The sequence below is a fragment of the Rana temporaria genome, chromosome 7 (genome assembly GCF_905171775.1).
Source record: "Rana temporaria chromosome 7, aRanTem1.1, whole genome shotgun sequence".
In the NCBI taxonomy this organism is placed as follows: Eukaryota; Metazoa; Chordata; class Amphibia; order Anura; family Ranidae; genus Rana; species Rana temporaria.
The window spans coordinates 19,412,337-19,440,096 of NC_053495.1; the positions used below are offsets into that span (position 1 = coordinate 19,412,337).

Genomic DNA, 27,760 nt, shown 5'->3' on the forward strand with positions numbered 1-27,760 from the left:
TCTATAGCGCAAAAAAAAAAAAAAAACGCAGAGGTGATCAAATACCACCAAAAGAAAGCTCTATTTGTGGGGAAAAAACAACGCAAATTTCATTTGGGTACAGCGTCGCACTGAGCAAACATTTTTTATATATATATATATATATATATATATATATATATATATATTTTTTTTTTTGGGGGATATTTCTTATAGCAAAAAGTATTGTTTTTTTTTCAAAATTGTCGCTCTATTTTTGTTTATAGCGCAAAAAATAAAAACCGCAGAGGTGATCAAATACCACCAAAAGAAAGCTCCATTTGTGGGAAAAAAAAGGACGCCAATTTTGTTTGGGAGCCACGTCGCACGACCGCGCAATTGTCAGTTAAAGCGACGCAGTGCCCGATTGTAAAAAGTGCTCTGGTCAGGAAGGGGGTAAAATCTTCCGGGGCTGAAGCGGTTAAATGATAAAAGGTGGAGCCTCTCTGAAAAATGATACTGAGTTAATGAGAGACTTATATAGCGCAACACATGCGAACTGAATCGCCTGTGGTATATTGTAATTGAATTTATCATCGACATATAACACATCTGTTTGTTGGCAAAGAGGATGGGCATTACTGCCCACATACTACACATATGCACCCATGGGTGGCAGAGCTTTCTCTGCTAAGAGCGTACTCCCAGCACATTCCCAGCACAGTGACCGAGCTGTCAAAGACAGCTCAGTCCGCGCTGATGATTAGGAGTTGTCGGGACCGGCTCCTGATCATGTGACCGCCAATCAAATTTGTCATGCGATTAGCCACTTGTCATGTGATTCCTCCACCTTCCCTGGAGCATACAGACCCTATTCAACGTACACCGGGGCTGGACGGGAAGCGGTAAAGATGGCCACAGATATACATGGAGTGCTAATCATGTAAGCACAACTGTCCAAATACATGTGCATTACCGGCTGATCCTAAATGTATGCTTGGCTCTCCTGAGTATTCATTTCATGTGATAGTTGACAAGAGATGTCCAAATCGCCCTCATCAATCTAATCTGAACTCACCAGGTCATATGGTTCTATGGTGGCATCATCGACCGTCACGCAGCTTCCATTTTGCTTTCTGCATAGAGAAACATTGGGACTCCATGTCTGGCATGGACTAATATAGTGAACCATCATGGTGTTGGCTTTAAACGTTATCTCCTTTGTAGACACCCTCATCAGATCTGCGAAATCTGTAAGAAGATCGGTTTTATTTAATGCAGCGGGGAATATAATAAGGAAACAAACACACAGGGAGCTATTTTTTTTAAACGTGTTGCACGATGTTTGGACATATTTGTGCTAAACTAAACTAAACTAAATTTCACTGTATGTTTTCCTGTAGCAACAGCTCCATCTAGTGGTCAAAATGTGGTATATTTTCATATTAGGGTATTTCAGAAAGTTGTATTGCACTTGGCCACTTGATGGAGCTGATGATGTAAGAGTTAAAAAAATGGAACTTCCGCTTTTCCGGGAAAAAGGACACAAAAAAGGTGATCAAATACCACCAAAAGAAAGCTCTGATTGTGGGAAAAAAAGGACACAAATTTTGTTTGGGTGCCACGTCCCACGACCGCGCAATTGTCAGTTAAAGTGACGCAGTGTCGTATCACAAAAAAATGGCCCATTTTTGCGATTTGGCACTGCGTCATTTTAACTGACAATTGCGCGGTCGTGCGATGTGGCACCCAAACCAAATTTACGTCCTTTTTTTCCCACAATCAGAGCTTTCTTTTGGTGGTATTTGATCACCTTTGCGATTTTTATTGTTTGTTACTATAAACAAAAATAGAGCGACAATTTTGAAAAAAAAAAAAAAACACTATATTTTTTACTTTTTGCTATAATAAATATCCCCAAAAAATATATAAAAAAATGTTTTCCCTCAGTTTAGGCCGATACGTATTCTTCTACAAACTTTTGGTAAAAAAATAAATAAAATCGCAATAAGCGTATATTGATTGGTTTGCGCAAAAGCTCCTCTCGCGCTGATTTCCTGGACGTACAGGACGTCAGCGCGAGAGTATCCGAGCCTGCCCGACCATACACGAGTGTACTGCGCTCTGTATATGTCGGCGCAGTATTTTAAACTCGGCGCGGGAAACGAGCGAGGACGCCGCAGAAGGACGCCGGACCCGACGAAGAGGACACCCGAAGCCGCAGACGGACGCCGGACCCGACGAGGCCGCCGATGGACGCCGCGCAAGACACCAAAACTGTAAGTACAAAAAATCTTTTTTTCCACAGGAATTTCGGGCAATTTTAGGGGTGCGCGCTATACCCCAATAAATACGGTAATGTTTTATAAATAGAATCCGCAGCATTAAAATTTTAGGCCCTGTACACACAGGATTCCTGGCAAGCTTGTCTTGCAAAGCTGTGCATGCAGACGACCATTCAAAAGAACCGCCGATCTTTTGAATGGCAAGAACGCAGTGACACCATCGTCTACGATGAGCCGGCGCTCATCACATTCGATGCCGTCGCCGCCATCTTGCTACACCCCACACTAAACTTGGATGCTACCGCGCATGCGTCAAACTCTTATCGAGCATGCGCGCATGGGTGTTTTTATAGGTTTTGTGCCGCCCTAGGCCTGGTGAAACTCGCGCACCCCCTACTTTATATATGACGCACCCCTTCCTTTTTAAGACCCGCCCTATCATTTTCATGGGAGGAGGACAGAGGGACAGGATGGGATGAGCACAGGGGGACAGGGTGGGATGAGGACAGAGGGACAGAGCATCTTTTAATTTGGGGGGAGAGGGTGGTATGGGGATATGTGCTGGGGAGTGATTTGATTTTTCGCCGCACCCTGCAAAGTGCCACCCTAGGCCTGGGCCTTGTCGGCCTAGGCCTTAATACATCACTGCATGCGCGGGTTTACCTGGAACAGGTAAGCATACAGACGAACGGTTTCTCGGCAGGAAACCCTCTGCCGGGAATCCCGACGGGAAAATAGAGAGCAGGGTTCTCTATTTTCCCGTCAGGATTCTTGGCTGTTTTCCTGACGGGAAAACTGCTAGGGAGCATACACACGGCCGGGATTCTCAGCCAAATGCTCTCCTGGCAGTTTTCCTGTCGTGTGAACGAGGCTTTAGGTATTGTTAGCCGCAGGCATGGCATTACTTACAAGGCTCCGGCTGCTCTATAAAGGGACACTCTTGTTTCCGTCTACTATTAGGTTGTGCATAAAATACCTGGGGAAGAAAAAGTGACACAAATCAAAATACAAATTCTGGCCATCCAACACACACATATACAGGCAAAGCTTCTCTAGCAGGCTAACAGCGTGCACGCCATCAGCTCCGTGCTCCTTATAAAGTCCGTTATGGTAGAGCGCACTGGGTGGAGTCTGATGACTAGAGTTGCCACCTTTTTTTCAAGTGAAACACTTTAGCGACGCACAACAATTTTTTTTATAGTATAAACTATACATATATTTTGCTATTAAATAACATTTATAATTATATGAAGTTAATAACAAGAGTCCCCCTTTACATCAGAGTCCACAGAGTTCCCCTTTTACATCTGAACTCGCAGAGTCCCCTTACACTGTGACTAAGGGGGGACGCTGCAGACTCTGATGTAAGGGAGAAACCTGGGGACTCTGACATAAGGGATGCTCTGGGAACCCTGATGTAAGAGGGAACGCTGAGAACTCTGATGTACAGGGCCGCCATCAGGAATTACGGGGCCCCTTACACAGCTTCAGGTATGGGCCCTCCTGGAGCAGAGAACCGGAGGGGGTGCTGCCGCCTGAAATTGAGAGAAGGGGGGGGGCTGCCGCAAATTGAGAAGTGGGGGGGGCCCTTTAAAAAAAAGAGAAGAAATAAAGAAAAATATATATAAAAAAAGGGGGTAGCCATACGGGGCCCTTTAACAAAAAGAAAAAAATATATATAAAAAATATATATATTTTTTTTTTTTAAAAAGGGGGGTTGCCATCTGGGGCCCTGGGGACCTTTGGGCCCTTTAATAAAAAAAAAGAAACCTCTGGGCCCTTTGATAAAAAATAAAATAAAAAAAATATATAAAAATAAAAGAAATATAAATCTATATAAAAAATATATTTTTTTTATAAAAAAAAATGGGGGTTGTCATCCGGGGCCCTGGGGGTCTCCGGACCCCTAAAAAATAAAAATTGTCCCTTTAACAAAAAATAAAATAAAAATATATTTAAAAAAATATATTTTGTTTATAAAAAATAAATAAAAAAAGAGGGGGTTGCCATCCGGGGCCCTGGGAACCTCCGGACCCCTAAAAAAAAAAAAAATGTCCCTTTAATGAAAAATAAAATAAAAATATATTAAAACAATATATATTTTTTTTTAATAAAAAATAAATAAAAAAAAGGGGGGTTGCCATCCGGGCCCCTGGGAACCTCCGGAACCCCTAAAAAAAAATGTCCCTTTAATAAAAAATAAAAATATATTAAAAAATATATATATTTTTTTTATAAAAAAAAAAGGGGGGGGTTTCCATCTGGGGCCCTGTGGGCCTCTGGGCCCCTGAGAACCTCCGGACCCCTTTTTTTTAAAGGGTGTTGCCATGCGGGCCCCTGGGGACCTCCGGGCCCCTTACAGGTGTACTGCCTGTACCCCCCTGATGGCGGCACTGCTGATGTATGGAGAGGACTGTAAGGGGGAACACTGTGGCCTCTGGTGTAAAAGGGAACGCTGATGTAAGGGGTGCTCTGAGAACCATGATTTACCTTAGTATACTCACTCAGTAGCAGGAGAGAGAAGGGGGGACTTCAGTCACAGACAGGAATGGATGGTGAGCTCACTCACCCCATCGCAGTCAGCACTTCTCATCCAGATGTAACTGAGGCTGCTGGACTTCAAATTTACAGCCCCCGCTTTCCTTTTCTGAGGCACAGCACCGGGGATTGGAGTGTGGGAAGACACAGAGTGGTGGGGGGGGGAGAGGTGCAGATTGAGCCCTCTCTCCTATCCCGTCTGTGTGTGTGTTTGGGGGGGGGGGGTTGTTAGTGTTTTGTGCAGAGTGGACCGATCCGCCTCTCAGTGGTGCTGGTGGCTCCTCCTCTTCTCAAGTGGCCTGTCGGAGAAGCGCTCTCCTTCAGGACACCCGTGCCGGCATGCTCCCGAGTCCTGCTTCTGCGTGTATTGACACAAAAAGCAGGACTCACCCCCGCCCCCAACACCCCCGTCATTGGATTTGATTGACAGCAGCAGGAGCCAATGGCTATGCGCGGTTCTTTTGACTCGTACGTGTGTACACTCGGCCGGCAAGAGATTCTTGCCAGGAATCTCGTCAGGAAAAACAACGTTTTTTTGCTGACGAGAATCCGGGCCGTGTGCACGAGACTATAGTCACAAATACACAGAAGACAATAGACTGGGAGTGGAGTGTAGAATTAAAATAAAGCGCTGAAGTTGGATCATGTCATTGATACGATAAAAGATGCGACTTCCTTGCGACTTTTGTGATTTTATCATTGCAGTCTGTGGCACTTAAGAGGCAGAAAAAATGTACAGGAACTTTGGCCCAGATTCTCGCAGAATGGCGTAACTTAGGGCGGGCGTAACGTATCTCATTTACGTTACGCCGCCGCAAGTTTTTCAGGCAAGTGCTTTATTCACAAAGAACTTGCCTGTAAAGTTGTGGCGGCGTAGCGTAAATCACCCGGCGCAAGCCCGCCTAATTCAAAATAGGCGGGTAGGGGAGCGTGTAGCATTTAAACTCAGCGCGTTCCCGCGCCGAACGTACTGCGCATGCGCCGTCCGTAAAATTTCCCCAGGGTGCATTGCTCCAAATGACGTCGCAAGGACGTCATTGGTTTAGACGTGAACGTAAATGGCGCCCAGCCCCATTCACGGACGACTTACGCAAACGACGTCAATTTTTAAAATTTCGACGCTGGAACGACGGCCATACTTAACATTGGCTGCGCCTCATATAGCAGGGGCAACTTTACGCCGGAAAATCCTAACGTAAACGTCGTAACTTTACTGCGTCGCGTACGTTCGGGAATTTGCGTGTCTAGCTAATTAGCATACTCGACGGGGAAAACGACGGAGGCGCCAAAAAAAAAATTGCAGTTAAGATCCGACGGCGTAAGAGCCTTACGCCTGTCGGATCTAATGGATATCTATGCGTAACTGATTCTAAGAATCAGTCGCATAGATACGACGGCCCAGATTAGGACTTACGACGGCGTACATGGCGTTGCGCCGTCGTAAGCCCTTTGAGAATGCGGGCCTTTTTTTTTTTAGTCGCTGCGACTTGAGTCACAGCAATTAAGATGCAGCATCCATTGAAATGTGTTTTGATTTTTTTACGGGACAAGTTGCAGCATGGCGAACCTGGGCCCGGCCCCGGCAATCTGCGGTGAGGGCCGATTTGACAGATCGAAGGCGCAACAAATCCTTGCTGCGCAATCAATAGAGACGATAATAGCTGTTATGTAATACATAAAGTAACATGCAATAAGCCAAAACAGCAACAATGACATAACAATTGTAAAGGAGCTGAGCTCACCTCAATACATAAACAGGGAAGTACAGAGTCGTATGATAAGGAGATACTGTGTGAAGAATTGAACTGCAAAACAAACAGTAAAGAGGATACTATGAGTATGAGATAAAACTATCAGTAACAACACACACAGCGCACTCTCAGCAGCACGGGGCCCCATACAGCCTACCTGGCAGGCCCCCCCCCCAATATATCAAGACCATATTTTCACAAAAAATACACTAAAGTCATGGGCCCAGATTCAGGTAGAATTGCGCTATATTTGCGCGGGCACAGGGCAACGATGTTGCCCTGCGCCCACGCAAATATTTGGCGCTGCCCTCGATTCACGGAGCAGTAGCTCCTAGAATTGCGAGGGCGCGCCGGCAAAATTGCCCGGCGTAAGCGCGCGCAATGTAAATGATCCCGCCGGGGGCGGGAATCATTTAAATTAGGCGCGCTCCCGCGCCGAGCGTACAGCGCATGCTCCGTCGGGAAACTTTCCCGACGTGCATTGCGGCAAATGACGTCGCAAGGACGTCATTTGCTTCAAAGTGAACGTGAATGGCGTCCAGCGCCATTCACGCATCACTTACGCAAACGCCGTGAAATTCAAATTTCACGGCGCGGGAGCGGCGGCTATACTTTAGCATTGGCTGCCCCTGCTATTAGAAAGGGCAGCCTTGCGCTAAAGTTGCCGTACGGAAACTCCGTACCTGGCTTGTGCGGGGCCCTCGCAAGTTTGTGAATCAGTTGGTAGTATGCAATTTGCATACTACACGCTGATACACAATGGGAGCGCCCCCTAGCGGCCCACGCAAGAATGCAGCCAAAAATCTGCGTGGCATAAGAGCCTTATGCCGCGCAGATTTTAGGCTGCAGTCGGTGTAACGAGGTTCCTGAATCAGGAGCACTCGTTACACCGGAGCAAGTAAGCAATTGCGCCGTGTAACCTATGGTTACACGGGCGCAATTGCTTCTTGAATCTGGGCCATTATTAGCGGACACAAACATAACAGAGAACCTGTGTGTATTAAACCTTTTTTATTTGTTTTTTACATTTAAAAAAATAAAAAATAGGGGCCCAGATTCACAAACGAGATACGATGGCGTATCTCCAGATACGCCGTCGTATCTCTGAGTCTGGGCGGTCGTATCTATGCGCCTGATTCTTAGAATCAGTTACGCATAGATATCCATTAGATCCGACAGGCGTAAGTCTCTTACGCCGTCGGATCTAAACTGCAGTTTTTTTTTTGACCGCTAGGTGGCGCTTCCGTCTAATTCCGCGTTGAGTATGCAAATTATCTAGATACGCGAATTCCCGAACGTACGCGCGGCCGACGCAGTAAAGTTACGACGTTTACGTTAGGCTTTTCCCGGCGTATAGTTGCCCCTGCTATATGAGGCATAAGTGCAGTGTAACAATCGCGTCGAAATTTGAAAAAGTTACGTCGTTTGCGTAAGTCGTCTGTGAATGGGGCTGGACGTCATTTACGTTCACGTCGAAACCAATGACGTCCTTGCGGCGTACTTTGGAGCAATGCACACTGGGAAATTCCACGGACGGCGCATGCGCCGTTCCGAAAAAACGTCAATCACGTCGGGTCACAGTAGTTTTACATAAAACATGCCCCCTCGATCCAAATTTGAATTAGGCGGGCTTACGCCGGCCGATTTACGCTACGCCGCCGCAACTTACGGAGCAAGTGCTTTGAGAATACAGCACTTGCCTGTGCAAGTTGCGAAGGCATAACGTAAATCAGATACATTACGCCCGCACAATTTTACGCGGAAGTACAAGAATCTGACCCTAAATGTGTCCCTAGGGAGTGCTTTCTAACTGTGGAGGGGTGCTTTGACTAGGGGAAAACAGAGATCTGTGTTTCTGCGCCCTGTACATAAAGAAAAGGTGTACTTACCAACTTCTTGTCGCTGTTCTCCAGATCTTCACAGACGTTAAGTTTGTGGCACAGGCGTGCATAAGCATTTTGGCTGTCGGGTATGGACACCACAAATCTCTTCTCTTCCGCTAAGTGCTGATATTGGAACTGCGGCGCTATTTGAGGTCAGAGAATAGGAAGAGGTAAACAGTGTGATCGTTTTTTCCTAGAGACCTTACTCGGGTTTACTGGACAAATGTACATTTGCTTAAAGTGGAAGTAAACCCTCCTATCGTTTTCAGCCAAGGAAGCGGCCATCTTGACCTCTTTTTAATCTGCAACTGCCATGATGCTGTACATGTGACCTGTTATGAAACCAGCCATTGGATGGTTTGGCAGTTTGGTTGAGAGCACAAACAAATGTGACAGCTAGCATTTCCGGCATGCCGAGAAAGTTAACTGTTTTTGTAACTATCAAATTGAAGGGTTTACTTCCACTTTAAAATGTTTTCACAAGCACTGGTCCTCCTTTGAGCTTGCTGAGTGCTACACTGTGCATGGCTGACTGTACAATCAGGTTATTCCAGCAGCCGTTGTACTATGCACATACTGTACATACCGTGTTTCCCTCGAAAATAAGACCTAGCGTTATTTTTCAGCCTGACTCCAATATAAGCCCTACCCCGAAAATAAGCCCTAGTTTAAAATGCTTGCAAAATCCTATAATCCACTCTATTACGGTAGTATATAATGTACAATGTGTGTGACCGGAATGGTCAAAAAGCAAATGCATAGCTCCCAACTGTCCCTGATTTGAAGCAATGTCCCTTTGTCCCTCAGTCCTCTTCATTTGTCCCTCATTTTGGCTTGATCAATATAGATGTGTAAAAAAAAAATTATCTATCAAAAAGTGTTTTCCAGCACTAAACCTTTCATCTGATTCCTAAATTGCTGCATTTGTAAATTCCAAAAGCCAATATAAAGGAATAGTAGTGGTAAAAAAAAAGCACTTGTGGGTTTAACCAATCTTGTTTTTTTGTACAATTCTCCTTTAAGGGGGCGTGGCAAGGGGTGTGTCCTATGCCTGCACACTTTTACTGATAGGTGTCCCTCATTCCCATCTCAAAAAGTTGGGAGGAAAATGTGGTACTGATATTCAATAAAAGGATTAAGATATATACAAAAAAATAAAGACCAGTCAGCCTAACATCAGTAGTATGTAAATTATTGGAAGGGATGAGAAGGGACAATTTTGAAGAATCTGCTTATGAAACCAGTAACCAGCATGGAGTTATGAAGGATCGTTCTTGGCAGATCAATCTTTTAACATTCTACCGTATGAGGAGGTGAGCTGTAGTTTGGATAGAGGAAGGCCTGTGGTGTAGCTAGATTTCTCGAGGGCACTTGATACAGTACCTCATAAACGATTCATGTACAAATCAAGTTTTTTTAGGATTGCTTTTCCAGAACAGAAAACTGGTTGCAGGAGTGCATGCAGAGGGTTGTTTACCTTTCAGTGTTTGCTGATGATACAAAGCTAAGCAGGGCAATAACTTAACAACTGGATATATATAGCCAGATTCAGATACAATGGCGTATCTTTTGGCCGGCGTAGCGCATCCCATTTGCACTACGCCGACGTAACATAGTGGGGCAAGTACAGTATTCACAAAGCACTTGCTCCGTAAGTTACGTCGGCGTAGCGCAAATGGGCCGGCGTAACCCCGCCTAATTCAAAGTAGGCATGTAGTGGGCGGGCTACATTTAAATTAACCGTGACCCCATGTAAATGAGGGCCGTTCGTACGGCGCATGCGAGCGCATTGTCAGAATCACGTCGCAAATACTCCCTACGTAACGATGTCGGCTCAATGCTTTCGACGTGAACGTAACCTACGCCCAGCCCCATTCATGTACGCTTACGTAAACAACGTAAAATACGACAGCTGTTCCGTCGTCCATACCTTGCATGGGCTGCGCCATCTTTTTGGTGGTTTATCTTTATCTTACGTATGTCTTACGTAAACGGCGTAGCTTACTGCGACGTTCGTAGGTACGTTCGTGAATCGGCGTATCTAGCTCATTTACATATTCGACGTGTAAATCCACGTACACGCCCCTAGCGGCCAGCGTAAATATGCACATAAGATACGTAGGAGACTTACGTCGGTCGTATCTTAGCAACAGTGAGGCGTATCTCATTTTAAGAAAGCGCGCATAAGATACGACAGCCCGCATTCGGAATTACGACGGCGTATCTATTGATACGCCGTCGTAAGTCTCTCTGAATCCGGCTAATAATCTTTGCAAGAAGACCTCAAGGAAATAGAGGGGTGGGCAGCTACTGTAGCTCTACTGTGAGAACGGTAGTGACACAAGCACACGCATGCACAGACGCACTCCGGTTGATCTGGATGGACTAGAATAAGGAAAGAGATGGTCGGCACTCAGGATGACATCCAAATTAGTATTCCTTTATTAAAGGGGTTGTAAAGGAAAATGTTTTTTCACCTTAATACATTCTATGCATTAAGGTGAAAAAACTTCCGACTATACCGCCCCCCCCGGCCCCTCGTTATACTTACCTGATCCCTCGAAAGTCCCGCGCTCGTCCCTGACATCCTCTTCATCGCTCAGCCTGGCCGTTGATTGGCTAGAGCGGATGGATTCAAAGCAGTGCAGCCATTGGTGCGTCGAGGGGCAGGGCCGAGTGATACAGTAAGCGGCTATGTCGGCAAGGACTCCACACAATGCGAGGGAGCTTGCATGAATGTGTGGAGTTCTTGCGGGGAGGACCAGAGATAGCCGCCGAAGGACCCCAGAAGACGAGGATCGTCTGCACAGTGGAGGTAAGTATAACATGTTTGTTATTTAAAAAAAAATCCTTTACAAACCCTTTAAATACATGTACAGAGCTGTAAAATACCCTACGCGTTTCGGACGTTAGTCATGGTTAGTCACAGCACAGCAACGTGAGGAATCTCTCCAAAGAGAAAAGAAAAGACATGCAGTAAATATGTTATAAAGATGTGAATACATTCAAACATGCTTTATCTTTACCTTTGTTATAATGCTGGATATGTACTTTTTTCGTTATCGTTATGCCATAATCTGGAATGGTTAAAAGTGACACCGAAATTTTCTGCCCGGGTGCAACTGTCCAGCAGTGGAACTGTAACTGCAACTACATGTAGAAAGGAGATTGAAGGGGTTAGTAATGGATGTAGACTTATCAGGGGAACACAAACTCTATTCTTAAACCTAAAATAAAAATCACTAGACCTCTGCCTACCTGTAAAATCTTTTCTTTAACTACTTACCGACCAGCCCCCGCAGTTGTACTGCGGCAGGTCGGCACGGCTGCGCGAATCACTGTCATTGTATGTCTGCTGCTTTAAGAAGTTACAGGTGTACTCGCGGCGTGACGTCGGAGCCCATGAGCGTGACCGGCGCCCGCGATGTCTGCCGACCATCTACGATTGCTCCTCAGAGAGCCAGAACAGGGATCTGTCAATGTAAACAGAAAGATCCCCGTTTTGTCATGGAAGTAGAGAGAGATCTGCTGTTTCTAGTGATCAAGAACAGCGATCTCCCCCACAGTTAGAAACACCTCCCAGGGAAAACACTTAACCTCTTGACATTTATACAGTAATCAGTGGCTATTTTTAGCTCTGATCGCTGTATAAATGTCACTGGTCCCAAAAAGTGCCCAATTTGTCCGCCACAATGTTGCATTTCCGCCAAAAAAATCCATAAATCTATCCCCTATTTTGTAGACACTATGGCCCGGATTCACAAAGCATTTACGTTGGCGTATCTCCAGATACGCCGCCGTAATTTCAAATGTGCGCCGTCGCATCTTTGCGCCGATTCACAAAGCGAGATACGTCCAAAAACATGGCTTTAGCCGTCCGACATAACTTGCCTACGCCGGCGTATCGTGGGTGCATAGTTACGCTGGACGCATTCGGCGTTCCCATTATAAATATGCAAATTACCGATTTACGAACGTACTTGCGCCCGGCGTATTAATATACGCTGTTTACGTAAGGCGTGCGACCGGCGTAACTTTACCCCTCATAAAGCAGGGGTAAGTCATGTTAAGGTATGGACGTCGGAACGACTATCGAAATTCACGTTGTTTACGTAAGTCGTACGTGAATAGGGCTATGCGTAAGTTACGTTTACGTCATAGGCAGTGTTCGACGTATCTTAGGCATTCTAGCCGACAAGATTTTGAGCATGCGCACTGGGATATGTCCACGGACGGCGCATGCGCCGTTCGTTCGGCCCCTCATTTACATGGGGTCATGGCTCATTGTAATACAACACGCCCACTGCCTTGATAATTTGAATTAGGCGGGCTTACGCCGGCCCATTTACGCTACGCCGCCGTAACTTAGGGCGCAAGTTCTTTCTGAATACAGTACTCGCCTCTCTAAGTTACGGCGATGTAGCGTATATGAGATGCACTACGCTCGCCAAAAGTTACGCCATTCTTTCTGAATCTGGCCCTAAAACTTTTGCGCAAACCAATCAATATACGCTTTTTTTACCAAACGGATGAAGAAATTATAATTTTTTTTCTTTATTTTTTAGATTTTTAGCTAGTTGGCGACAGAGGGGGGGAGGCCTGGCCAATATTTCCTCCATAAGACACACAGACATTTCCACCAATTTTTGGGGGGGAAAAAGTGCGTCTTATGATGATAATAAAAATTATTATGAAAATATGTAGCTAAATGACCCCATCTGTAAGATAGAGCTGCAAGTCCACACAACAGCCAAGCATAAAGCATCCAATCAATCCCAAATGACCCTAGTTTTGGGGAAACGCGTTGGGCGGAGCTAGTGTGTGAAGTCATTACGCAAGAGCCAGTCTGATGGTCCCGCAGCCGTGCTTTCTAGTACAGTGATCTTAATGCTGGATAAATTTTTTTTAAAGTGCCCCATCCCGACGAGCTCGCACGCAGAAGCGAACGCACATGTGAGCAGCCGCTGCATATGAAAACGCTGCTCAAACCACACATGTGAGGTATCGCCGCGATCATTAGAGCGAGAGCAATAATTCTAGCCCTAGACCTCCTCTATAACTCAAAACATGCAACCTGTAGAATTTTTTAACGTCGCCTATGGAGAGTTTAAAGGGTAAAGGTTTGTCGCCATTCCACGAGCGGACGCAATTTTGAAGCGTGACATGTTGGGTATCAATTTACTCGCCATAAAATTATCTTTCACAATATAAAAAAAAATTACAAAAAGTATTGCAATGACTGCCATTTTATTCTCTAGGGGGGGTAGAAAAAAATGAATAATGTTTGGGGGTTCTAAGTAATTTTCTAGCAAAATAAAAACTTGTTTTAAAATTGTAAACAACAAATCTGAAAAAGAGGCTCGGTCCTTAAGTGGTTAAATCCAGTATTCCAGGTTTATAGCAGCAATCCCATGTTACAGTGATCTAGTGCGAGTTTTACCTCTTATTAGCTCTTATTGAATAACCCTGCATCTCCTGACATTCTTGTAGCAGATGGAAGCTGCGTGTGCTTTTTATTTGATGCCGATATAAAAATGTCACTCACCAAATCCCCAGCCAGAGAAGTTTTCCTTTTTAAAATCCTGATTGAATGAAACCCGTTATTTCTGGTTTCCAGAAGTCTGATGTCAAAGCCACGGAACCCGGGGAGTCCTGCAACAAAAACGCAGATAAAGCTAAAACAAAAAATGGGGGGAGAGAGAAGAGGGGGTAGAGAGAGGGGAGAGAGAGAGGAGAGAGAGGGGAGAGAGAGAGGGGGAGAGAGAGGGGAGAGAGGGGGAGAAGAGGTAGAGAGAAGGGGGAAAGAGAAAATGGGGGGAGAGAAGAGGGGGAGAGAGAGAGAAGATGGGCTGGGGAGAAGAGGGGGGAGAGAGAGAGGGGAGAGAGAGAGGGGAGAGAGGGGGAGAAGAGGTAAAGAGAAGGGGGAAAGAGAAAATGGGGGGAGAGAAGAGGGGGAGAGAGAGAGAGAGAAGATGGGCGGGGGAGAAGAGGGGGGAGAGAGAGGGGGGAGAAGAGGTAGAGAGAAGGGGGAAAGAGAAAATGGGGGGAGAGAAGAGGGGGAGAGAGAGAGAAGATGGGCGGGGGAGAAGAGGGAGGAGAGAGAGGGGGGAGAAGAGGTAGAGAGAAGGGGGAAAGAGAAAATGGGGGGAGAGAGGAGAGGGGGAGAGAGAGAGAAGATGGGAGGGGGAGAAGAGGGGGGAGAGAGAGGGGGAGAAGAGGTAGAGAGAAGGGGGAAAGAGAAAATGGGGTGAGAGAAGAGGGGGAGAGAGAGAGAAGATGGGCGGGGGAGAAGAGGGGGGGAGAAGAGGTAGAGAGAAGGGGAAAGAGAAAATGGGGGGAGAGAAGAGGGGGAGAGAGAGAGAGAAGATGGGCGGGGGAGAAGAGGGGGGAGAGAGAGGGGGGAGAAGAGGTAGAGAGAAGGGGGAAAGAGAAAATGGGGGGAGAGAAGAGGGGGAGAGAGAGAGAAGATTGGCGGGGGAGAAGAGGGGGGAGAAGAGGTAGAGAGAAGGGGAAAGAGAAAATGGGGGGAGAGAAGAGGGGGAGAGAGAGAGAAGATGGGCGGGGGAGAAGAGGGGGGAGAGAGAGGGGGGAGAAGAGGTAGAGAGAAGGGGGAAAGAGAAAATGGGGGGAGAGAAGAGGGGGAGAGAGAGAGAAGATGGGCGGGGGAGAAGAGGGGGAGAGAGAGAGGGGAGAGAGAGAGGGGAGAGAGGGGGAGAAGAGGTAGAGAGAAGGGGGAAAGAGAAAATGGGGGGAGAGAAGAGGGGGAGAGAGAGAGAAGATGGGCGGGGGAGAGAGAGAGGGGAGAGAGGGGGAGAAGTGGTAGGGAGAAGGGGGAAAGAGAAAATGGGGGGAGAGAAGAGGGGGAGAGAGAGAGAAGATGGGCGGGGGAGAAGAGGGGGAGAGAAAGAGGGGGGAAGAGAAACAGACAAGAGAGATGAGAAAAGGGAAATAGAGAGAGAGAGAGAAAGGGAAGAGAGATACAGATGAGAGAGAGGGGAAATAGAGAGAAGAGAGAGAGAAGGGGGCGGGGGGGGGGGGAGAGAAACAAATGAGAAAGAGCAAAAAAAGAGGGATGGAGGGGGAGAGAGAGAGGGGGAGAGAGCTAAAAAGAGCAAGAGAAGAGTTTACATATTTGACCAGTAGGTGTCAGTGTTGCTCAGCTTTCACTTATTGTAGAAATCATTGAACGGCCATGTGTACTATGACATCACTGTCACAATATGTGTTGATTAAACCATTGTGAAGACTTTCTACATTCACCTGGGAAATGCATTTCTAAAAATCAGTAACTATGCAGTGCAAATGTTGACTGGTAAAACAAAGAGTTGTAAAATCAATGACAATAGCGTGAGGAAGAAGATCCTCCTGCCCACCCCTTGTCTCGGCCCTGGGGCTTGAATCCAATTAAAAAAAGGGGTGGGCCAGGGACAGTCAGGCAGGGGAGGAAAGGGTTAGATGCTGCTGGACATCCTCCAGCCAGGAAATAAGGTGGGCTCTATATGACTTGCTGCAGCTTCTGATGCACATTGTGAGAAGCTCACAGTGTGCAGTGAAATCAGAGAAAGCCATTCAGCCCAGAAGAAGAGCCGATACAATTGTGCACGATGGAAGCGTGCCCCGGAGCTCAGCTTTAAGGAAATGTACTTTTTTCCAATCCATCAATTGGAATAATAATAAGCCGTGTGGAAAGATTTCTATTGTGTGGTGTGTACACATTGGAGGATGACGTAGAGGAAGTACAAATAACCGCGAGTTCCTCCAGACTATCTGTACACCTCGTGGTCACAGACTTGGCATTACTTGAACTTTTCAGCTTCATCCTGATAAACAGGAAAACTAGAAGAAGCTGAACTGTCTGCACCCGGTATAGGAGTCCGTCTATTGCAACTAACTCATTGCACCATATAATGCAATTTGAGGGTGCCATTTACAAACACAACCGACCCTTTGAGGGCAACCATAATGTGACCCACAATGAAGTTGCGTTTGCCACCTCTGGGTTAGGGAGGCCCGGGAGGAGGGAGGCTCGGAAGGAGGGCAGGCCCAAGAGGAGGGAGGCTCGGGAGGAGAGAGGCTCGGGAGGAGGGAGGCCCGGGAAGAGGAAGCCCGGGAAGAGGGAGCCACGGGAGGAGGAAGGCCCAGGAGGAGGGAGCCTCGGGAGGAGGGAAGCTCGGAAGGAGGGAGGCCCGGGAGGAGGGAGGCCTGGGAGGAAGAAAGCTCCAGGGGAAGGGAGGTCCGGGAGGAGGGAAGCTCGGGAGGAGGGAGCCTCGGGAGAGGGGAGGAGGGAGGCCCGGGAGGAGGGAAGCTCCGGAGGAGGGAGGCCCAGGAGGAGGGAAGCTCGGGAGGAGGGAGGCCCGGGAGGAGGGAGGCTCGGAAGGAGGCAGGCCCGGGAGGAGGGAAGCTCGGGAGGAGAGACGCACGGGAGGAGGGAGGCTTGGAAGGAGGGAGTCCTCGGAGGAGGGAGTCCCCGGAGTAGGGAGGCTCGGGTGGCCCCAAATTCCCCCTTCCAACACAAATGCGTTCCCCCCTATCTCCTTGCAGCGTCCCCACCTCACATTATACCACAGGGTCCAGGGCACCCATCACTTCTGCCCACCCCTTGTCTTGGCCTTAAATGTAACAGTTCTGGAGAACACTAGAGAGAATAAAAAAAAAAAACAATAGATGGATCAAATCTAAGCCAGTTCAGCAGGGACCAGCTGAGATTTAATCCTTCTATTGGTAGGCTGATGGCACCCAAGCGGAAATACTCGGAAATACTCTGTTCCTGCGTGTTTTCAAGCCTTTCCGAGGGTTTTCCGAGTCTCTCCGGCGCCCCCCAACCTCTGGTCACATGCGGTATTGCATGCCATAGAAGTCAATGTGGAACAAATGATTTTAGTTTCCATTGACTTCTATGGGGAAACTCGCTTTGATATGCGAGTGCTTTGGATTACGAGCATTCTCCTGGAAGGAATTATGCTCGTAATCCGAGGTTCCACTGTATTCCCAGAGGCATGATGGGAACGAATCGCCCAGCAGGCTCTCAGGTCTCTGGTGGTGATTAAAGTCCACTATGGGACGCCGCACGTTTCCTCCATTATTATTATTTTTTTTTATAAATAAGTGTCGGTCATTTACTTAGAACGTATTTCCCTTACAGGGTTCTGAACAGGACATGGAATTACCTGACACATTTAGGGAAACAGCGATCTGCACGCATGGCTTTTTGTCCCACAGGACGGTGGAGACGTTGAGGGCATCTGGAGGAAGGTTCTGGGGGGACGTCAAATTCTCCGACTTGTTTATACGAGAGAACGGATTGTCTGATGAAAAAAACCAGAAGGGGATCAAACATCACTGAATAAATCTATAGCCATTGGGGAATGGAGAGGGCTAGACCCTCTGGCAGTGTTTTATTGCTCTTGGTGTCCCTGATGAGAAGGTTAACCCTCTCGTTGTCTCCTGGTGATCACTGAGACATAAAGTGATGGGATTCCAGGGTGTTGGGGGGAAATCTTACATCATTCACACCAAAGAATCGCAGTCTGGATGTGAGCAGGATGCGTTTCTGCATGCACACCATTTCTGGTATTTTACCAATAGTTTTTTCCCATTTTGGAAGATTTTATATATTATTAATTTATTCATTTTTATGCACTGATCACTTTTTTATCACATGTAAAAATCTGTGTTTTTTTTTTTAAATCCTACGATTAGAGCTGCCCCGCCTCTCAGTGTGTGTATGTGTATTCTGTGTGTGTGTATTCTGTGTGTGTGTATTCTGTGTGTGTGTATTCTGTGTGTGTGTGTGTATTCTGTGTGTGTGTATTCTGTGTGTGTATTCTGTGTGTGTGTGTGTATTCTGTGTGTGTGTATTCTGTGTGTGTGTATTCTGTGTGTGTGTGTATTCTGTGTGTGTGTGTATTCTGTGTGTGTGTGTATTCTGTGTGTGTGTGTATTCTGTGTGTGTGTATTCTGTGTGTGTGTGTATTCTGTGTGTGTGTATTCTGTGTGTATTCTGTGTGTGTGTGTATTCTGTGTGTGTGTGTGTATTCTGTGTGTGTGTATTCTGTGTGTGTGTATTCTGTGTGTATTCTGTGTGTGTGTGTATTCTGTGTGTGTGTGTATTCTGTGTGTGTGTGTATTCTGTGTGTGTGTGTTCTGTGTGTGTGTATTCTGTGTGTATTCTGTGTGTGTGTGTGTTCTGTGTGTGTGTGTATTCTGTGTGTGTGTCTGTGTGGGTATACTGTGTATGTATACTGTATGTGTGTGTGTATACTGTGTGGCATCATAATCTAATCCCCGGGGGCCCCATAATCTCCTATTGCCCTGGGGCCCCATAATCTCCTATTGCCTGGGGGCCCCATAATCTCCTATTGCCCAGGAGCCCCATAATCTCCTATTGCCCGGGGGCCCCAAAATCTTCTATTGCCTGGGGGCCCCATAATCTCCTATTGCCCTGGGGCCCCATATTCTCCTATTGCCTGGGGGGCCCATAATCTCCTATTGCCCGGGAGGCCCCATAATCTCCTATTGCCTGGGGACCCCATAATCTCCTATTGCCCTGGGGCCCCATAATCTCCTATTGCCTGGGGACCCAATAATCTCCTATTGCCCTGGGGCCCCATATTCTCCTATTACCTGGGGGCCCCATAATCTCCTGTGATAAGAGGGGGAACCAATGCGCAAATCACCCTAATCAAGGATAATTCTAAGTTAAAAAACCAAACTAAAATTAATAAATAGCAGCCACGACGAAAAGTGTTCACACACTCAAGACAGATATGAATAATGTTGGGTGTAATGGCGCTAAAACACTAGAAAACTTAAAAAGACTTTAAAACAATATTCTCATCACTAGGCCCATAAGTAAATAAGGAAATGTGTACGTAGTAAATCCTCCAATGGATGTGAATAAAATGTGTTCCACTCTGGGTTAATCCTGGAATACCATCCGACATCCACAGAAAAATGTGGAGGGTATTTGTAGTGGTAAATAATAATACGTAACCAATAATGCGTGAACAACTGTGCCAAAACACTGCACAATGTTGCAACAATGTAATCAAAAAGTGGATAATGAAAACAAATCCAATGTAATTAAGACACCAAAAACACTGGTCTATTAAGGTGCAGCGTGCAATGATTGAAGTGCAAAAAATATTAATTCAAGTGATCCACAATAGAGATAAATGACATGCAAAAATCAGCATGAAAATAAATAAATAAAGAATATCCAGTGAGATAATAAGATATTAACGATGTCTCTAATAGTCCACCAATTAAAGTAGGAGTAGAAACAAAGTGATAATGATAAAGTGTTCCAGTGCATATGATAATAAAGAATATAAATTCATGAATGAATGTTCAGTGAAAAAAATTTGTGCTCCAAATCACAGATCCTTATATCCACAGCGTTCAGTGATCAAATGTTGGATATGCATGCATGCTTAAACTTCCACCATCAGGCTTCCCAGAAGTGTCGGACAGACTAGGTGTTCCAGCCCCTTACCTCAGAGCGGCTTGTAATCAAGCCTAAATGGATATCCCCCAGGCAGTCTGCTGTTCATCCAACACCTCAGTCCCACGATTCAGTCACAGCTGCTTGCGGTCTCTCAGAGGGAATACAAAGCAAGGGGAGCCTCCATAGTGTAGTAATATTAAAACATTTATTAAAGAAACAAGTAAACACTCACAGTATAGGTAGTGAAAAGTCGGCGTGTACGATCTAAGTGTCCACCCGCTCTGCGGCCGCGAGCGGGTGACGTCACCAGCAGCTCCTCCACGTCCTCACGCGTATCGCAACTGTTGCACGTTGCTTACTCATAGGATGGAGAGCGGCTGGCAAGGAGGTGACTTATATAGCGCCAGATGGCATCCTGCACACCAGAATTTAAGTATTAAACTTTTCAAGCTTGGAGTTATTAGGATGCCATCTGGCGCTATATAAGTCACCTCCTTGCCAGCCGCTCTCCATCCTATGAGTAAGCAACGTGCAACAGTTGCGATACGCGTGAGGACGTGGAGGAGCTGCTGGTGACGTCACCCGCTCGCGGCCGCAGAGCGGGTGGACACTTAGATCGTACACGCCGACTTTTCACTACCTATACTGTGAGTGTTTACTTGTTTCTTTAATAAATGTTTTAATATTACTACACTATGGAGGCTCCCCTTGCTTTGTATTCCCTCTGAGAGACCGCAAGCAGCTGTGACTGAATCGTGGGACTGAGGTGTTGGATGAACAGCAGACTGCCTGGGGGATATCCATTTAGGCTTGATTACAAGCCGCTCTGAGGTAAGGGGCTGGAACACCTAGTCTGTCCGACACTTCTGGGAAGCCTGATGGTGGAAGTTTAAGCATGCATGCATATCCAACATTTGATCACTGAACGCTGTGGATATAAGGATCTGTGATTTGGAGCACAAATTTTTTTCACTGAACATTCATTCATGAATTTATATTCTTTATTATCATATGCACTGGAACACTTTATCATTATCACTTTGTTTCTACTCCTACTTTAATTGGTGGACTATTAAAGACATCGTTAATATCTTATTATCTCACTGGATATTCTTTATTTATTTATTTTCATGCTGATTTTTGCATGTCATTTATCTCTATTGTGGATCACTTGAATTAATATTTTTTGCACTTCAATCATTGCACGCTGCACCTTAATAGACCAGTGTTTTTGGTGTCTTAATTACATTGGATTTGTTTTCATTATCCACTTTTTGATTACATTGTTGCAACATTGTGCAGTGTTTTGGCACAGTTGTTCACGCATTATTGGTTACGTATTATTATTTACCACTACAAATACCCTCCACATTTTTCTGTGGATGTCGGATGGTATTCCAGGATTAACCCAGAGTGGAACACATTTTATTCACATCCATTGGAGGATTTACTACGTACACATTTCCTTATTTACTTATGGGCCTAGTGATGAGAATATTGTTTTAAAGTCTTTTTAAGTTTTCTAGTGTTTTAGCGCCATTACACCCAACATTATTCATACCCATAATCTCCTATTGCCGGGGGGGCCCCATAATCTCCTATTGCTCTGGGGCCCCATAATCTCCTATTGCCCGGGGGCCCCATGAGTTGTCAGTCTGCCCCTGTTCATGACTTTAATATAAAAGAACACAAATAAACACTTACCTATTCGTCTGTATGCCTGTAAAAAAGGAGAAAAATGAAAAGCAGTTAGATACACAGCAAAAAGTGTTAAAAATGTAAATATTAAATTGTATCCTGAAGTTAAATATATATAAAAAAAAAATCCAATTGCCAGGTTTTAGAATACATTTGCAACAAAGTGTCAAAGTGTATCTGAAATCAAGAACAAAACTGTTATATATTTCTTAGTATTTCGATGTGGTGGTTGCATTTTTTTTTTTTTTTGGCTTTTCTTTTTCCTTATTTTTCACAATGGAGACCTATTGATTTGTACATTTTGAAAATGTGCCTTTATTATACACATTGATCATCTTTGCATTGGTTTCTCCCCACCCCCTCCTTTCTTATAGGAATAATCTGATACATTTCTGTCTTTGCAGATGACACCAAGCTATGCAGTGGAATAACGTCCTTGCAGGATGTCTCCAATTTACAAGCCGACCTCAATGCTCTGTCTAATTGGGCGACTAAGTGGCAGATGAGGTTTAATGTTGATAAATGTAAAGTTATGCACTTGGGGGCTAAGAATATGCATGCATCATACATACTAGGGGGAGTACAACTGGGGGGATCTGTAGTGGAGAAGGATCTGGGGGTTTTAGTTGATCATAAGCTCAATAATGGCATGCAATGCCAAGCTGCGGTTTCCAAAGCGAGCAAAGTCCTTTCTTGTATTAAGAGAGGTATGGACTCCAGAGACAGAGATATCATTTTGCCCCTGTACAAATCATTAGTAAGACCTCATCTGGAATATGCAGTTCAGTTTTGGGCACCAGTTCTCAAAAAGGATATCGGAGAACTGGAGAAAGTGCAGAGAAGGGCAACCAAACTGATAAGAGGCATGGAGGAGCTCAGCTATGAGGAAAGATTAGAGGAACTGAATTTATTCACTCTTGAGAAGAGGAGAATAAGGAGGGATATGATCAACATGTACAAATATATAAGAGGTCCATACAGTGAACTTGGTGTTGAGTTATTCACTTTACGGTCAACACTGAGGACAAGGGGGCACTCTTTACGTCTAGAGGAAAAGAGATTTCACCTCCAAATACGGAAAGGTTTTTTCACAGTAAGAGCTGTGAAAATGTGGAACAGACTCCCTCCAGAGGTGGTTCTGGCCAGCTCAGTAGATTGCTTTAAGAAAGGCCTGGATTCTTTCCTAAATGTACAGAATATAACTGAGTACTAAGATTTGTAGGTAAAGTTGATCCAGGGTAAATCCGATTGCCTCTCGGGGGATCAGGAAGGAATTTTTTCCCCTGCTGTAGCAAATTGGATCATGCTCCGCTGGGGTTTTTTGCCTTCCTCTGGATCAACTGTGGGAATGGAGTTGGGTGTATAGGATTTTACTGTGTTTTTTAATTTTTGTTTTTTTATTTTTTGTGGTTGAACTGGATGGACTTGTGTCTTTTTTCAACCTGACTAACTATGTAACTATGTAACTATGTAATTGTACTAAATCTGACTCTATGTTCCATTTGTATCAATATTGGAACTCATTAAGGTTACATTGTATCTGAGTTGAAGTGGTTGTAAACTTCAGACATGAAATATGAACAAAGCAAATCCCTCTATAGCGTGTAATTGCCTCAATTGACCACTCCGTTTTGTGGATTGTGTGTACGGGCCATTAGGGTGACAACGCTGTGCTGTATCCAGAGGTGTGCATAGCCTATTACATTAGGGTGTGCACCCCAAAGCAAAAACACACATTCCTTTCTCTGCAGCCTCAGCTGCACTGGACAGTGAATGAATAGGAAGTGCTCTGTGCTGAGCGGCTTCCTGTTCATTCACAAACTGAAGCATAGTAAACACAGTTTATGATTGAACACAGTGGGTGAGTGTGTTCACTGAGTTCTTTTAGAAAAGGAAGGGGCTGGTAAATGACATATTGATTAGCCCCATCTCCAGCTCTCCATCGTGAAACATCCCCCGCAGCAGCCACGGGGCGGAGGAGTGGAGAAAAGCTAGTAGTGCTGCAGTGGGGGGGAACAGGGGGGGTGCCCAGGCAGTAGGGGAAATTGCCACTGCACAAAGATATTAGGGTGTGCCCAGGCACACCTGGAACACCCCCTGTGCACGCCTATGGCTGTACGTATCTATGAAGGAGCACCATTGTCACCCATGAACAATCACACCTGATTTGAACTCCCTCTATCTCTATAACATTGGGAAATCTGGGTCTAGCTAGGACTGAACTAACTAGCACTAAACAGGAAGCAAAGACAAAGATAAACCAAAATCACACCAATAAACAAGTTACAGGGGCCTTAAACCACCACTAGATGTCAGAATACTTCATATGTGGGACAGAACATATTGGCCCGGATTCACAGAGAGCAGGCGCAGATTACGCCGCCGTAGCGCAAATAAAATACGCTACGCCGACGCAGCGCAGAGAGGCAAGCATGGAATTCACAAAGCCTCTGCTCCCAAAATTGCTCTGGGTTTCGAAGGCGTAAGTCGGCGTAGGTGGAAGTGGGCGTGAGCCATGCAAATGAGGCGTGACCCCCCATGCAAATGATGGTCCGAGCGCCAGACAGATACATATCACGAATTGCGCATGCGCCGGGACGTGGACGCATCCCTCTGCGCATGCTCACAACCACGTCGGAACAACTGCCTAAGATACGCCGGATCACTGCGTACGCCATGAACGTAACCTACGCCCAGCCAGACACACGTCCAACGTAAACAACCTAAAATACGCCGGCTTGAGTTCCCTGGTGCAGACCTTTGCATGTCTGCTGCTGAGTTACACCTGCTTTACGGGGCTTAACTTTACGCCGGACGTACAACTTACGCGCACATCGCGTAGCCTGCGTCGGGCTTTGTAAATCGCCGTATTTCCCTCATTTGCATATTTGAATGGCTAAACAATGGGAGCGTCCAGCCTAAATGTGCGCCTACGCTACGCCGGCGTAGGCAAGTTACGTTGGCGGGTTGAAGCCTGTTTTTAGGCGTATCTTAGTTTGTGGGTCCGGCGCACAGATACAACGGCGCATATTTGCACTTACGCGGCGTATCTAGAGATACGTCGGCGCAAGTGATTTGTGAATCCGGGCCTTTGTTTTTAGCATATGTTTGTTGATTTCCTGATTTTATTTTTTCTAATAAAAGTAATTGCTCTATAAAAACCTATTTTAGTATGGATATATATATATATACAGGGCTTTTTTTCTGGGGGAACTTGGGGGAACTCAGTTCCACCACCTTTGGCTCAGACCCTTTGGTGCCTGCTCACCACAATCACTTGTAAACACAGAAGTCTGGTTTCTATGTTTACAAGTGACAGTTCTGCACTCTGTGTGTAACCCCCTGAACTCTGCACTCTGTATGTAATGCAATTCTGGTATTTAATGCACCATTAAGACCCTTCTACTGTTTGAGAAATCTGAACGGGGTCGTGGTTGAGTTCCTGCACCTATTTTCTGAGAAAAAAAGCTCTGTATATATATATATATATGACTGACATGCTCATTACCATGAAAGTCCCATTTCTCTTTTCTGTGTGTGACATTTCCTGTATATACAATCCCCATAGCACACAGAAAACACTCTATAACCATAGAGAAGAATGATCTCCACAACAAAGTCACCTCGCCTTTCTTCTAGTTTTCTATACACGGGGCCCCATTGTCACTTTTCAGGCACAACCACTTTTTTTTTTCCAGCGTCTTCTGGATTCTTGTTACTGAAGCTGCTTTGCAAAATTCCTTTCTGGTCAGTAGATTTGTTTGGGACTTTGGTGTAAAGAATCATTGCAGGTGTGTGAGAGATACCTGTGATCAGTGGCCCGGATTCAGAGAGCAATTGCGCCCGCGTAACCATAGTTACGCAGCGCAATTGCTTGCTTGCGCCGGCGTTACGAATGCTCCTGATTCAGGAACATCGTAACGCTCTTATGCCACGCAGATTTTAGGCTGCATTCTTGCGATGACCGCTAGGGGGCGCTCCCATTGTGCTCAGTGTATAGTATGCAAATTGCATACTAACACCGATTCACAATGTTGCGCGAGCCCTGCGTACGCAAGTTACGGAGTTTCCGTATGGCGTCTTTAGCGTAAGGCTGCCCCTTCTAATAGTAGGGGCAGCCAATGCTAAAGTATACCCGCCGTTCCCGCAGGGCCATCTTTTCCATTGGGCACGCTGGGCAGTTGCCCGGGGGCCCTGCTTGCCTGGGGGGCCCCACCGGCTGCCCAGCAACCCCAGTAAAAAAATTGTGGCGAGTGACGGGTTAGAACTGACCATGCTCAGTTTGCGGAAATCACAGAGAAGATCCGGTCCTCCACGAGTGCGGGGGGGTTGCTGATGTAAGGGGGGAGTGAATGCAAAAATGTAAGGGGGCACTCATATAAAGGTTCCCCCTCCTATATTAGTGACCCCCCTTACCTTAGTGTATTTACTCTACGGAAGGTCGTCTGGTCACCAGAGTGCCCCCCACATCAGAGTTCCCCTTTACATCAGAGTCTGCAGGATTCCCCCTTACAATGCAAGGGGGAACTCAGTCTACTTTTTTTGCAGTGGCAGTAAAAAATGTGGTTCTGCCAGTAAATTTTATGATTTTTGTCAGTAAATTCTCGTGCGTGATTGTGTAGACAGGGCCCCAGTGCACCGTATTGCCCAGGGGCCTATAATGCTCTTAAGATGACACTGCGTTCCCGCGTCGTGAAATTTGAATTTCACGTCCTTTGCGTAAGTGATTCGTGAATGGCACTGGACGCCATTCACGCTCACTTTGAAGCAAATGACGTCCTTACGACGTCAGTTTCCCGACGGCGCATGCGCTTTACCTGCGGGATCATTTAAATTGCGCGCGCTTACGCCGGGCAATTTTGCCGGCGCGCCCTCGCAATTTACGGAGCTACTGCTCCGTGAATCGAGGGCAGCGGCGCAAATTTGCGGGGGCGCAGGGCAAAATCGTTGCCCTGTGCCTCCGTAATTTATGCGCAATTCTTTCTGAATCCGGGCCAGTGAGTTTAGTGATGCTGATTCTCAGAAATGAAGGGGGGGGGAGGCTGTCTGTGGACAGGAAGAAACGATCGGTGAGAGCGATGGAAAACCGTAAACTGGGAGTTTGCTTTCATCGCAGATCAATTCAAATCGATTGGAAAGATTTTAGCTAAACATTGGTCAGCTTTGTGTTAGGATAGGATATTAGAGCCGGTTCTTCTGTCTAGACCAGGTGACTCCAAACTAAGGCCCATAAGGGCCACATGCGGCCCAATACAGGATTTTATATGGCCGGCAGCTGGGGTCGTTGGCCTATCCGTGTTCACAGATTGAGGGTTCAGATCAGAAGGGGCTGCCTATGATCTCTGCTTCAACTTGATGTAAGGGGGGACTCTGATGTGAGGGGGGACTCTGCTAGGGACCTTGATGTAAGGTGAGACTTTGATGTAAAGGGGGACTTTGTTGGAGTCTCTGATGTAAGGGGGTGACTCAAATGGGGACCCTGATGTAAGGAAAGACTCTAAAGTAAGGGGGACTCTTAAGGAGACCATAATCTAAGGGGGACTCTGATGAGGACTGTGATGTCCGGAGAGACTTTGATGTAAGGGGGGACTTTGTTGGAGACTCTGATGTAAGGGGAGACTTTAGTGGAGTCTCTGATGTAAGGGGGGACTCTAATGAGGACCCTGATATAGGGATGAACTTTGATGTAAGGAGGAACTTTGTTGGAGACTCTGATGTAAGGTGAGACTTTGATGTAAAGGAGGGCTTTGTTGGAGTCTCTGATGTAAGGGGGGAACTCAAATGGGTATAGTCTCGCGGGTATAGTCAGGCGGGCTCGGCTCCTCTCGCGTAAAGGATGTACAGGATGCACAGGACGTGACCGCGAGAGGAGCCGAGCCTGCCCGACTATACCCGAGTGTACTGCGCTCGGTATATGCCGGCGCAGTGGTTCAAACACAGCGCGGGAAGCGGGTATCGGCGTATATGGAGCACCCACGATTTTGCCCTAAATTTCAGGGCAAAAAAGTGCGCGGTATACGCTGATATATACGGTACCTTCTAGGTGACCAATATAATCGCTTCTTCTCTCTGCCAATCGGGTCTCAGGACCCGCTTCCTGATTGGCCGGGAGGAGAATCAGGAAGATAATAGCGAATATTAATTTGCTATTGTCACACAACTGGGTGGACTTGGGGCGCAGTGCTCTGCGCCCCAAGCCCA

At 46.2% G+C, this 27,760-nt stretch overlaps 1 protein-coding gene across 1 annotated transcript in view; it reads right to left on the bottom strand.

The window, feature by feature from the left end:
* Window positions 1-27,760, bottom strand: part of IL17RE (interleukin 17 receptor E) — a 79,176-nt gene that overhangs the window by 21,033 nt on the left and 30,383 nt on the right. The window contains exons 2-9 of the mRNA XM_040359013.1: window positions 21,566-21,581; window positions 17,583-17,720; window positions 13,961-14,067; window positions 11,442-11,565; window positions 8,422-8,558; window positions 6,524-6,586; window positions 3,153-3,219; window positions 1,037-1,209 (exon numbers count right to left, since the gene is read on the bottom strand). Coding sequence (XP_040214947.1) covers window positions 1,037-1,209; window positions 3,153-3,219; window positions 6,524-6,586; window positions 8,422-8,558; window positions 11,442-11,565; window positions 13,961-14,067; window positions 17,583-17,720; window positions 21,566-21,581 — 825 coding nt within the window. The remainder of the gene's footprint in view (window positions 1-1,036; window positions 1,210-3,152; window positions 3,220-6,523; window positions 6,587-8,421; window positions 8,559-11,441; window positions 11,566-13,960; window positions 14,068-17,582; window positions 17,721-21,565; window positions 21,582-27,760) is intronic.